Here is a 14,056-nt window from a genome sequence, read left to right as displayed (position 1 = left end):
TTAATTTTTTTTAAACTAGAGCAATTAGTAAGATGGGTGTCAAAATTAGCAGGCAGGTCGTTATTAATGTTGGCAACTTGCAGTCACATTTTAACAGAACAATGAAAGCATAATAGGTTGCATTAATACAGTCATCTTCATTGAATTAATCCAGCTGAAGTCAGTAACCATCTAAGTACCATGAAAGCAATAGCAAAATAATGATCATTTCGTACACTTCTGATAATTGCTGAGAGGATTCCAACTAAATGGGGATTTTCATGGTCCAGTTTTGCTTGATTATTTCAGGGAGACTTAGCCCTTTCCAAGCTGAGTGGGTGAGGCTTGTGCCCTTCACTGATCCATGATAAACAAAATATGCTAGGTAATGCCATACATGCCATTGAATTCAAGGGTACTTTTTCCCTACTAAGGAAATTCAGGATTGCATTTTAACATGGCTTTCCAGGAATCTGGCAAACTTCTGGATAGCTTTCCACTATGGAATATCTAAAAAGTGCTGTTGTGATGATCCATGGCAAATAATTAAACATTTTGGTAGATATACAAACTTCATATTGGTCTAATGTTTACTAACTGATAACTATTTTAATTTTAGCCCATCTGCAGTACAGCCACTGCTTACCTCCAGGGGGCAGCTCAAGAAGGTAAAAATGTTCCAGAATTGATAACTGTGAACCTGGAAAAGACGCAAAGCAGCAACAGTAGCTCTTTGGATTCAGGTAAGGCGAATACAGACTTCAGTAGTAAGAATTCCTTCTTAATCTGATTATTTTGGTTTCTCTTAACCCAGCAGATATAGGAACTATAGGATTATTTATGCAATTGATGTTTCTTCTTAGTGATAACAGTATTTTTAGGCATGACTTAGTTTAGATGCAGGGTTTATACAAATATGGATAAATGTCAGATAGTCACGCTGTAGCTCACTGTGCATCCCTGATTCAGTCTTAACTTCCAAGGGCCTTAGTGTTTCTTGAAGTCTTACAGAGTTTCTGAAGACAGCTTGCTTAAATATTGCATCCATATGAATAGCTTTTGCTCTCTAGGATACCATGCTACTGTTGCAAACCTACCTAAATCCATATTATAGCAAACATTTTATTTGGATTTCAGTAAGATCTTAAAGCAATGATCTCTTGAAGAAGGAGATATGGTCCAAAATCAAGGGGAGCTCCACCCAGTTTATACCAAATTTCTTTCCTCAAGTGTTTGTCCTACACACATATGTTAATCCTGATACTCCTGCTGAATTTTAGAAAGGACACAGATGACTATAAGGGACAGACTTTTTTTTATGGATCCAAACCTTACCACCAATGAGGCTCTGAATAGTTTCTCTATGATGGGAAAACATATTCAGCAAAGTATCAGATCCGCAGTCCCAGTATACTTTTCATTTGTGCTGTTAAACACAGTCCGCTTTCTCCTCGGGAGGAAAACGGGTTAATATCACAGACACCTGGCTAGCTAAGAGTCCATGTACTTCAGCACTGCCTTGTCCAGCAGTGGCTAATGAACATTGAAACAGGTTGTGATATATAGAATTAGCCTCTTCAGCATAGCAGCTGAAGACATAAACATAAGTCTATGTTTTCAACTACATATTATGGTTAACAAATTGGTCCAAGACCAACAGATGTCTCAACCAACCTCAATCCCAATACAAGCAAATCCTGTTGCACAATCTGCGCATCAAGGCCTCAGCACTGCTATTGTTCCGGCTTTAGGAGCTGATATCCCATCACATTCTGACTCTGATGAACGAAAGGAGGATGTACAAGCAGTGGAACTCCCAGTGGAGCCAGAGACATCAAGTCACGCCTGTCTAGGGCACTGGAATTGCCTGTCACTGAGGCAAATCAGCCCCTAGCATGCCATCTTTTCCCAGCAGAAGAACAGCATCCAGCAGCTCAATCAGCTACAGCTTTGCCTGCAGTACCGTATTTATTGCAGCTTGAGACTGCACAAGACATTGCCCCATCACTGATAGCGCAGTTCCACGAAGGAGCGATGCCTTGTATAAGATAAACCTAACTTCTGCTCAATGGGTCGCAAAGCCGCCTAGACCCAATTCTGTAGTCACCAAGGTAATGCAGAACAAACGTTCAGCAAAGACCCATTTGACACCCTCGGATAAAGAGGGCAGGAAATTGGAAGCAGTAGGCAAGAAAGTACACTGAGGGGCAGGATTGTCAACATGTTTTGCACATTATGGAGTCTACATGGCGGCCTACCAGGACTATGGCAAAAGATAGCCCCTTACTTGAAGGCTTTGCCACAGGAAAAATGTGCTCTTGCTAAAGTTATCCAGCAAGAGGGTCTGGCCGTAGCCAAGTCACAGAAGAAAATGGCAAAAGACACAGCAGAGGGAGCAAGCAGAATGTTTGCAGCTGCGACTGTTATCCGCAGACATGCTTGGCTACGGGCCTCCACACTATCTGAAAAAGGCAGGCTTCTAGCAGAGGACCTACTGGTCAATGACAAGGGTCTCTTTGATCCGGAGACAGATGCAAAGCTTAAGGGAGGCCCAGGAGGTTCACCAGGTGGTGAACAAATATGGTTTTCCCCCAGCGTCCCGCTATCGGGGCAAATCATATCCAACTGCCTCTTATACTAGGAAGCAGTATGACACCACTAGCAAACCCCTTCCACAAACTTCTCAGACAACTTACACTCGGCCAGCGGCACAGTCTAAGCCCTGCTCGCAGGGTAAGGGGAAATATCAACCAAAGGGGAAGCGGCGCTTTTAGCACCGCTTGTCCCCATTGCTCAATTCCTTTAGTACAGCACATGGGTGATCACGTCCCTTCTCTTTCTCCATTGTGTTCCCTTCCTGGGACACAACATGGAGGTCATGAAACACTTCCTGTTAAATTTGGAACCCAACTGGCAGAATTTGCTTCAGTTTGGAAATCAATAACTACGGACAAGTGGGTCATAGAAATTATAGGTTTTGGTTATTCAATTGAATTTTTTCATGAGCCGGAGACAGGCTCTGTTAAGTCCACCCCGTCCTCAAAGGTCTTACAGGACGAGATAACTACTTCGTTGGAAAAAGGGGTGATTGTTCCCCTCCACCCATCCTTCTATTCTCATGCTTTGTTTTCAAAATACTTTTTAGTTCTGAAAAAAGATGGTGGTCAGAGGCCAGTATTGGGCCTCAGAGGCCTTAATTACTTTATCCATTCTCGTAAATTTAGAATGGTGACACTTGCAGCCATTCTTCCACTTCTGCCAGATGGGGTGTGGTTTGTGTCAATAGACCTGAAGGACGCATACTTCCACATTGCGATAGCCCCTCACCATCACAAATACTTATCATTTAAACTGGCACAGCAGGCTTTTTGTTTTAGGGTGCTTCTGTTTGGGATTTCTACCGCACCAAGGGTTTTTACTAAATGTATGGCCATGGTGGCGGCGCACCTTTGCCTTCAGGGCATCACCATCTATCCTTACATAGACAATTGGCTATTAGTTGCACTCTCCAGAGAGGCTTTGCTACGGGATCTAGACTATACACTATCCCTTCTCAATGATCTCGGATTGGTAGTCAATAAAAAAAAATCACATCATGTTCCTGTGCAGAGAGTATGATTCATCGGAGCAGAGCTGGATTCCATCACCAGTATGGCATATCTGCTGGAAGATCGCTTCCGATTCCTACGGACAGTGTTGCTCCGTCTCGTGCACAATGTGGCGCCAAAGCCCAAAGATGTGCAGTCAGCCCTAGGACACATGGCTTCGACAACATCTGTAACACCATATGCACGTCTAAGAATGAGGCCTCTACAAGCCTGGTTTTTCAAGGTATTCGATCCTATGCTCCACAGTTCACATATTCGTCTGTCTCTTCCGTCGCATGTCCGCCAATCACTCCAGTGGTAGTTGTCTCGGACGAATGTATGCAAGGGCATTCCATTCAGGCATTGCGAACCAACAGTGACGGTGGCGACGGGTGCCTCTCTGAAAGGATGGGGCGCCTGTTCTGGCTCCCTAGTGGTCAGTGGCAAGTGGACATCTCAAGAGGCTCAAAGTCACATCAACTTGTTGGAAATGATGGCAGTGCAAAGAGCCCTCCAAGCCTTCCAGGACATATGTTGTCACAGGGTGGTCCAGTTGAGGACAGACAATACCACAGTGGCGTGGTACCTCAACAAACAAGGAGGCACACGCTCCCGCTCCCTCCTGAACCTCACCCTGCAGATATGGGAATGGTGTTTGCTGAACCATATCCATCTGATAGCCATTCATGTTCCTGGTCAAGAGAACAAGATAGCAGATCATCTCAGCAGGGGAGACAGTACCACCCACAAATGGTCTCTGTCACCAACAGAAGCAGCTTCTCTTTTCCAGAGGTGGGGCAATTCCCAAATAGATCTACTTGCAACAGCAGAGAACACAAAATGCAATTTTTTCTGTGCGAGACAGGAACCCAACCAGCAGATGGGGTGTCTCGGGGATGCATTTCTTTTCAGATGGACAGGCCCCCTGCTATATGCATTCCCACCGATTCCTCTCATAGCCAAGGTAGTGGCAAAGCTCTACCGTGACCAGGCAGATTGCATAATTTTGACTCCATAGTGGCCAAGGCAACCTTGGTTCTCCTTCACACAATGGCACGGAGTCAACACTATCCCCTCCCGCACCGCTCAGACCTTATTGCTCACCAAGACTGCCTGCGCCATCCGGACATCAAGCAGCTCAATCTCACAGCTTGGCGGATCCGGCCCGACCACTTTCACAAGCAGTGAAAGACATACTGTGCGCAGCGCGCAGGCCATCAACAAAACGATCATATTCCTACAAATGGAACAAGTTTGCCAAATTTGCATGGCAGCAGAATGTGGCTCCAGTCACTGCTCCCACATCAGTCATTTTGAAATTTCTTGTTTCCTTGATGGAGGACTTCAGTTATCCTCCATCAAGTGTTATCTTGCAATGATATCTGTTTGTCGTAAAGATGAGGGATACTCCTTCTGTTTCCAAGATCCCCTAATCCAACACTTTCTGTGAGGATGCAGGAATACTCAACCTCCTGTTACTCCACCTGTCCCAGCATTGGTGTTATCAGCCCTTCAGAAGCCACCTTTTGAGCCTATGGCAGAGGTGGATATTTCATATGTGTCTTGGAAAACAGCATTTTTGTTGGCCATCATAACGGCCAGAAGGGCAAGTGAGCTCTGTGCTCTACGGGCAGATCCTCCTTATATGCGCTTCCTCTGACAAGGTGGTAATGCGTATAGATATCTCCTTTCTCCTGAAAGTAGCCTTAAATTTCCATTTGGTTGAAGATATTGTTGTACCTTCTTTTTTTCAAGATCCATCTACTCCGGTGGAACAGGTTCTGCATCTTCTGGATGCAAGAAGAGCATTGGCATTTTATGGCATATCAACTGGCACATCAATAGCCTCCATTCGGCCTAAAGGGCCATTCCACCAGGGCAGTAGCCACTTCCACGGCATACAGCCAAGGAATACCGCTACATGAAGTTTGTAGAGCAGCCACATGGGCCACCCCTCTGACATTTGTGACCCATTATAAGGTGGATCTGCTCTCAAAGAAGCAAGCAGCGTTTGGCAGTGTAGTTCTGGGATCAGCACTGTCATGATGCCCACCGACCACGGTGAGTAGCTTGCTAGTCTACCACATGTGCTTATTTCACAGACACCATGAGGAAGAAAGATTGGTTGCTTACCTGTAACCGTGTTTCTTCGAATGGTGATCTGTGAAATTAGCACATCCCCGCCCTTCCTCCCCTCTAATCGTCATGCCTTCTTTCTCAAGCCGCTGTCGGCGGCAGGGAACTAAGGCCACAGCCCCACTGCAATATATGCTTCCTGGGAGGAAGGCGGGGCTGCAGCCAAAGTACCTCTAACAGCTGTTAAAGGTTCCGAGATTAATGCTCAGGCACAATTACAACCACATGTGCTAATTTCACAGATCACCATTCGAAGAAACACGGTTACAGGTAAGCAACCAATCTTTTTTCTAGGTGTTTCAGAAATTGAATAAATAAGTACCAAATCATTATTTTAAAATCCTATCAACCAATTGAGTCAGATCATTTGAAGTATTAGCTTACATAACAGAGACATGCTGTAAATTTTCTTTATGCACATGGAACACTGCATCTTATCAGATCTGCTTTTTCTTCCTAGTCCAGCAAAATAGTGAGATGGAAACTCAGCTTCTTGTGGACAGTATTTGTGAACAAAATTTGCAAGAGGTATGTTATTTTAAAGCCCTTTTAACCACACTCCCCACCCGGTCTATCTAGATGTATATTGCTGCAGTTGTGGAACATCCTTATCAGCAATTCTAATTAGTATTACTTCATGCAGATGACATTTTTATTCACATAAATCTTCAGAATAAGTTGTGCTCTCACTGTAGATGTGGAACTTTGTTCCCCTGAATCACAGAACATCTTTTCTTGATAGTTTCCTAGACTCCAGAGCAGGTTTTCAGCATAGGTAATGCTCAGAGGGATGTGTTGTTACGTCCCAATTCTAATTACTTAATTCTACTTACTTCTGCAAGTGGAAATAAAATGTTTAATTTTCTGATATTTTATTTTAGTATTTTTTCTATTGTTCCAAGTTGAGATTGTTTTTTTCCCTTTGGTTTCCTTATTGTCATTTCAAACTAAAATGAGATTGTAAATTCATTTTGTACTGAAACAAAATATAATTTATCAGGATTTTAAAAATGTAACACTTGAGGTCATTTTAATGAGTTATGTTTGGACACTTTATTTTCAGAAATTTCAGGAGGGTACCATAACAGTCCGTGAATTTTTCACACTTCTTGAAGTCCATGTTCTGATACAGAAACCACGCCAAAGTCTGCTCCCACCAAAAGTGAGTATATGAGCATAGGGGTGTAAATGTTATCACTTACATATAAGTATTGATTTGTAAGTCACCCCAAAAACTGTATTGCACTTTCACTAAGTTAGTTTCTTTTTTTCTTTTTTTTTGGCCAAAACTTAAAATGACTTGATCATTTTAAACACACCTTGAAATTGTTTCAGCTACAAAGATACACTTAACCCTGTGGTTCTTTTTTGCACACATACTATGATATCTGGATTTTTAAATTCATAGAATCATACTGGATTTTTCTTCCTCTTTTTAGTATGAAATCAACACAACTCCTAATCTGGAAGATGAGATTATAAATCAGTATGTATACCATCCCAAATTGCTGGCTTATGGTGAAGACTGTCAAGCCCTCTGCAAGACGGTAGATGAGTACGTTGATTGCTATTTTTGTTCAAAGTGCATTTTGGGTAGTCTTTAACAAATGCCAACACCCAATGGGCTTGTATTATGCTTTGTCTTCAGCTGATCTCTTTAATGTGTTTTCTTGACAGTATTTACTGGGGGCTTTTCAAGATTTCATAAGAAAAGACATTGGTGTTTTCTCCCTCACAAAGGTTATACTTGAATCCAAATGAATCTGACCTTTCTCCTTTCCTTTGTTTTGCTCCCTATCTTCCAATATGCATTAGACAACGTGGTCTTGATTCATTACCAAGGTGCCTTTTATTATAATGTATGTAAAACTGTTGTATGCCATCTATATTCAGTTTATTCCAGGATGTTGAATAATTAAAACTGTAAAACCTACAATACCATAACATAAACAATAATAAAAAGAAACCAGTTAGTTCTATGCTTATCCATTATGTCTTTCTTCAGCAAATAAATTTAGTAAACAAAGTGACTCTCAAGATATCTGACAACAACTCCCCCAAATTTTGATAGACTATTGCATTGGGTGAAGGAATACATCTTCAAGTTTACAGTGATATTATTTTTATGTATTTATTAATCTTTCAGATTAAAGGTAAATGCAAATAACCAGGATAAACTTCTAGTGAATGTGCATAAAAGTCTATGGGAAGTAATGAGAACCTGTTCAGATAAGGAGGTATGGACAATTCAGATATTTTGCCATAAATGCCATAATTGCAGCCATAATCAATGCCAGAATCCAGTGTTGCAGTTCTTAGGTTGTTTTGTTTCTATTTGTCTGGCTCTACTGCTCTTTGTCCATTAATGGCCTACATCTAATTATTCTTTTTTTTACAGTATATTCTGTTGCGTTTTTTTTTAAATGGAAGTCAAGTGTGCACACACAGCTGAACCCATTTACATTAGTAAATTTGCAAGAATTCAAAAAATTGAAGCTGTCAGGTCTCTCTTAATTTCAGAGTTGTGCTTATGTCAGAAACACAAAATTAGTTGCCCATTGCTTGCCTGTACATCAACTGGAGAAAACATTCTGTATTGTTCTAAACAGAATAAATTATTTACCAGGAGACTATTGGATATATGGCTATCCAGTAGCCAAATATGGAACAATATGAAATGATTGTCTGTATCAGTATAATATAGTGTGAAAAGTGCCTATTTGATGAGAGAAGGAGGAATTAACTCCTGCAATAAATTGAGATCTGCATGACACAGGGTATCCTATTGTCTGTATATGTGTTATATCCAAATACAAAGATTGCAGGCATATCTTAATATTATTCTGTTTCTTGGGTACATAAAAGATAATATAAGTCTCCACAAAGTACTCAACAAAGATGTCCATTTTAAAAGTATTGTGTCAAGGGCTCTTTCCGAATGTTACTTAAAACTTTAAAAAGTTAGAATCTCCAGTAAATGGCATGTCTACGTATACGCTGCTCCTCATTTTAGATATTATTTAGACCTTAATTAGGAACCAATTTGGGTATGATACATATTTAGGCAAGTGCAAAAGGACAGGCTCCCTTGTTTCCTCTTCTCCAAGACAGACCCTTCATCCCCAACCAAATTACATAAAAGTTGATGTAAATTGAATTATGAGGACCCAAGAGGGAAGAAATATAGTTGAGGACCAACCTATTTGTGGCTTCAGTTTACTGCTATATTAAGTTACCAATATGCTTTCTTTTCTGGTCTTAGCCATACACTCTTACTCTTTTACTATCCTTAATTTCATCACAGTTGAAAGTCTTCGGAGCAGAACTGAACAAAATGAAATCCTGTTTTACGAAGAAGAGTAAAGTACTTGCTCACAAAGCAAAAGCAAAATTATATGCAAAATTGGTGCAGAATGCAGAGGTAAACTGTTTATAGTAACTGCTGTGAAGCAACAATGGGCCAGTGCATATATAGACATCCTGTTCATTTGCTTATCATGTGTTAGTCTTGTTCCCATAACCTTAGCATATTCGGGTAGTAGTTTTGTTTCCCTGTTGCAAGAAGTCTGATTACTAAGTGAAGGGAGATAATGTCTTGATGATGGTAATTTTAATGACTGAGCTGAAATTTGAACTCATGTCTCCAGTGCGCATATTTTAAACTGGTTACATTTAAGTTCCTGTGAATGGTCTAAGAAGCTAATTCCACCATGTTGTTGATTTAAATATACATAGACCACCTTTGCCCTTTGGATGAAACATCACTACAAATCATGTGTAAGAAAAACTAATCTTATTTGGGACTCAAAAAACAAAATAAAGGTATATCCCAGTGACATTGAGAAGAAGGGGAGGGGGAGATGCTTGGTGGACACAAAAAAGTCTTTGTTGCAAGAATCCTCTTAGCCAGAGGCTTTGTTAACTGGGGTATACCTGCATTGTTAAGAGGTCTTACTTAGCTGAAATTTAGCTGTATAGTATAATAATGTGCTGATGACATAAAAATCAAAATTAAGTTTGAAATACTTTTTTCCCTATTTAAGCTCCAGTGGGAAAAGCTGCAGTCAAGATTAGCTAAAATAGATGAACTTCTGGAAGAAATGGATAGCTGCATCAATGATCTGGAGACAGGTAGAGATCAAATGTTTTCAGATAACTTGACTTTTCTGCTAGAGCTAATTTCATTAACGCATTTTTTTTTTACTGTAAAGTGGTAGCTATATTAATAGATTGCAGCAAAAGCAGAGCATTATGTGAGATGATTAAAAATAACATTATTATATAAACTTTTGAATGCTTAAGCATTCTTCATCAGATACTGAGTCCATATAATTTCATTAACTTTGTTTTACCTTAAAGTGGTAGCTATATTAATGGATTGCAGTATGGTAATGAGTAAGAAGCCTTTTTAAAAAATTGAATCACAAGGTGGCACTGCAGTGACATGATGTTGCCTGAAACATTTTTACAGTTTTATTACTGACATTCCTTTTGAAACATGACTTATTTTAGAAGCTGCTGCCTTGAAAGAGACTGAGCTGGATGTCAATGATGTCGTGTCAGAATATGAATCAAAAGTGAGGGACACTGAGAGAGGTAATGAGACATATTTGAGGTGCCTCCTGTAGAAAAGCTAACAAATACACAATTGGTGGTGTCCATTTAGTGTTTTGTTACTAATACTGTTGGCATAAAATAAGAATTGAAGAGTCAGCTGTATGCTAATCTGTTTTGGTGACCCTGATCAACTCTATTTTGACAAAAGCAGACCTCTCCGCATAGCCTGTATTGTTTGCGGAGTTCCGTCATTTGTGCTATGCTAGAAATGTTGTAACTTCAGTATTATGTGTTCAGGGCTAACGACCAAATATTGTAACTATATACAGTGGCAGACCCTGAGAAACATCCTCATCAGCAAGCGAATTCTTAATACAATTGAGCTTTCACACAAACCTCTGATAAGGGTTACCATGTATGCATTATATTGCTCATGTGCACTTTGCCATTGTCTGCATAACTCTGAAAGTCTATAAAATACTGATGCTTGGCATAAACCTTATCTATCTCAACCAGTGCTGTGAACAGGTTGAACTGAAAGCAGTATTGAGGTTTGGTAGAACCTTTGACCAGAGTTATCTGTTGTGTTTTCTTGTTCAGTTCTGGGGCTCCTTCCAGCTTAGTGTTTTACTTGGGAAATACAGTAGGCCTTAGAAACATAGTTGAAATGAGGGAATTACTATTGTATGAGACATCTACTCACCTTACCTATGCTTTGAAAACCTGTGGCTGCGTCAGTCTTCCCAATGCATGTGTATTTTATGTACATGATATGAATTGAATGCCTATAGAATGAGCACTTGTAATGTCAGATTCAATGTGTTTTACAAGATTATTTCCATCTAGCAGTTTTACTGAGTACAAACTATTCTGAAGGGAGAAATGGAAGAAAAGGTTGTTTGTTTTTTAAAAATGACACCTCCTTAATCAGATAAAAGAAACAGGTATATTTCTCATCTGCTTCTTAGACCCTTAATGTATGTTTTCCCCATTTTTAGAGCTGGAAGAACTCAGAGTTCAAGAAGAGGCTCTTCAAAGGTAGTATATTGCATATTTCCTTCAGGAAAGAGTTGAAAACCTGGCTATTTAAGCAGGCTTTTGATAATGGCTAAGAGTATCAACCATTTTCTCGGACAGGATTTTAAATGGGTCTAGAACTTGAATTTATAATGCTGGATGCCCAATCATGGGAATTGGCTTGTTTTAAACTCTGTGTGTGTGTGTGTGTGTGTGTGTGTGTATGAGAGCTAAATTAGTCTTTTAAACTTTATTTACTTATGTGTATACTATTACGCTATTTTCTTGTATTAATTGATATGTGATTATGTTTTACGAGTATATCATTTATGGTATTTGTTTATTTGCTGTACGTTGTTCCAAGTCCCTTTGGGGAGAGGGGGCAGGATATAAATAAAATTATTTATTATTGTTGTTATTATTAAGATTTTGTCTTATATACAAAACTATTGGATTTATCACTGTTTGCAGTGTTTTGCTTATGTTTTCACATTTTCTTTCCTCAGGAATCAATCAAATCTCAGAGACAAAAAACAACACAATGATTCTGAAATTATTCATCTCCAGGATTATGTAAAAAGTTATCAGGAAATAACAGAAAAATACAAGTAAGCAAATTCAATTAAAGGAGACCTTATTGCAGTGGTTCTCAACCTGGGGTCCCCAGATATTTTTGGCCTACAACTCCCAGAAATCCCAGCCAGTTTACCAGCTGTTAGGATTTCTGGGAGTTGAAGGCCAAAAACATCTGGGGACTCCAGATTGAGAATCACTGCCTTATTGCAATTTGCTAAAAATTAGTGATAATCTTGAATTTCAATGGTCTGCAGTGTACGTATACTGTAATGGTTTCCTAACTACACCTTCACACATGGGTGGCATAGTTTTTATAGAAATGATTTTTTGTCCTACATTATTTACATAGAAATCTTAAGCATTAAAGGACCAATAGTAAAATAGACTCTCTGCATTGATCCATTAAAAACTTAGATCAAAGACTAAGGAATAAAGATGGAAGGACTGCAAATTCTATGTAACAAGCATGTGTTAAATTTCTCAGAATTCCAGCTTGATGTAATCTTCACATTAAAAAGAAATGGGAGCTAGTTGAAGAAGCCTGGGAGAAGGGAATTGGCAACAGGATTCTCTGTTGAATTAATTTTGTTTATTTGTCCACCTTATAGCTTTTCTGAGTGGGTGATGAAAGAATGGAATGATCACCAGGCAGTTTTGACTTTCCTTTATGATTCTATTGAGCTTATTGTTCGGCTTGAGTGTCCTGTAGGTAAGTGGCAAACATACCAGGAAATGCATCTGGTATAAACAAAAAGTGTCATTAAAATGCAACACTTCTTTTTTAAGACTCTTTTCAGTTTTGAAACGCTTATGCTGCCACAGAAAAGCTGAGGGCTGATTGCAAAACTTAACCGTAAAAATACCAGTTCACAGATTTAGCAGTTAAAGCTGATTATGTGGGAGAAAATATCAATGAAAACAATCACAGAATTTAGATTAGCACATCTATTATGTAAAAAACTGGTGGCATCAGCACTGATTGAGGATGCATTTTGTCATTATTTTTATTGAGCAATAGCGACCAATTTTGCTGGGTGACATAGATTTCAGTCTGAGCAACCTGGGGATATAGACAAGATCCTTGTAGTAAAGATTACATTACTTGAATGCTTGATCCATAGACTTAATTAAAGCAATTAAAGCACCAGAGAAGGCTGGTGAAGGCATATCCCCATCCAGTCTTAAGATGGCCGCTGTGAGGCCTTTGCTGATAAAATCAACTCTGGATTACACTGTGTATTTTCTGGTAGCTTCAAATTTGCCATTCTTAGTCAAAATACTTGACCATGTAGTGCAAGGCTTGCTTAGCCTGCTTTTGATTGAAATTGAAGTAGGACAGTCCAGATACAGGTAAAAGCTGAAGTACTTTTCACACTGTGTTTTCTCCCCACATAGATGGTGCTGGTTACAAGATTGTTAGTGTGAACTTTGAATCGCTCTTAGATGGTAAGGCTTTCAAATGTTTTTTCTAATCCTTTCTTTAAGGAGATATACGTTATCAAATTTCTCACGTGAAATATATATGAAGAAATATTTAAAATAAACTGGTATAAAGAGGCTTTGATTGTCCCTGTTTTAATTAATATTAAAAATTCATATTTTTATATTGGAATTAAAATACATCCAGTAAACAAGAAAACTACCAACATGAAGCAAATAGTATTTTAAAGAATAATATTTTAAAGAAATGTATTTAAGGCGTCTGTGTGGCCTAATGTCCGTATGAAACCTGTTTTATCTAACATACAGTTAGAATTTGATCTGATAAACAGCGGTATAACATTCCAATTCATTTTAAATATTTTCATAAAACTTTTCAGGTAGGCATTGTAGAACAAGATGCCTGTAGACACATACAGTGGTCTTATGTGACAAAAATTGGAATGAGATGTTTAATAAAATAAGTAAAACAGAACAGATGATAGAAGTTTGTGAAATAACAACTCAAAATTGCTACACAGAGATATAGTTAGCTTATGGTGCCCTATTTAAAATTGTTCTTTCTAGCTTAAAAGTGATCTGAATTTAACTTACATTGGAAATTATTTGAATGCAAATGTTTTTCTATGTATTGCTTGATTGTTTTTGCAGATGACAGAGCTTTGGCTTCATCGAAGCTCGTACATAGGCTCGTATTCCAGTTTATTAACAGTCAGAGTTTGCAGCTGGAGAAATGCTTAACAATGCATCATCTCTCCCAGGTA

The 14,056-nt window shown here is 39.1% G+C and overlaps 1 protein-coding gene across 4 annotated transcripts in view; it reads left to right on the top strand.

Annotated features, from left to right (window-relative positions):
• knl1 (kinetochore scaffold 1) overlaps positions 1–14,056 on the top strand; it is a 34,568-nt gene that overhangs the window by 15,854 nt on the left and 4,658 nt on the right. For all 4 annotated transcript variants that reach the window (XM_062968173.1, XM_062968174.1, XM_003224776.4 and 1 more), the window contains 13 exons: positions 599–722; positions 6,163–6,230; positions 6,766–6,864; positions 7,142–7,257; positions 7,849–7,939; positions 9,007–9,123; positions 9,746–9,833; positions 10,215–10,298; positions 11,258–11,297; positions 11,783–11,884; positions 12,461–12,561; positions 13,248–13,298; positions 13,944–14,053. In XM_062968173.1, coding sequence (XP_062824243.1) covers positions 599–722; positions 6,163–6,230; positions 6,766–6,864; positions 7,142–7,257; positions 7,849–7,939; positions 9,007–9,123; positions 9,746–9,833; positions 10,215–10,298; positions 11,258–11,297; positions 11,783–11,884; positions 12,461–12,561; positions 13,248–13,298; positions 13,944–14,053 — 1,191 coding nt within the window. The remainder of the gene's footprint in view (positions 1–598; positions 723–6,162; positions 6,231–6,765; positions 6,865–7,141; positions 7,258–7,848; positions 7,940–9,006; positions 9,124–9,745; positions 9,834–10,214; positions 10,299–11,257; positions 11,298–11,782; positions 11,885–12,460; positions 12,562–13,247; positions 13,299–13,943; positions 14,054–14,056) is intronic.

This window comes from Anolis carolinensis, chromosome 1 (genome assembly GCF_035594765.1).
Source record: "Anolis carolinensis isolate JA03-04 chromosome 1, rAnoCar3.1.pri, whole genome shotgun sequence".
NCBI lineage: Eukaryota > Metazoa > Chordata > Lepidosauria > Squamata > Dactyloidae > Anolis > Anolis carolinensis.
Note: the sequence above shows the minus strand (reverse complement) of the source record. Positions and strands in the feature narration are given on the sequence as shown.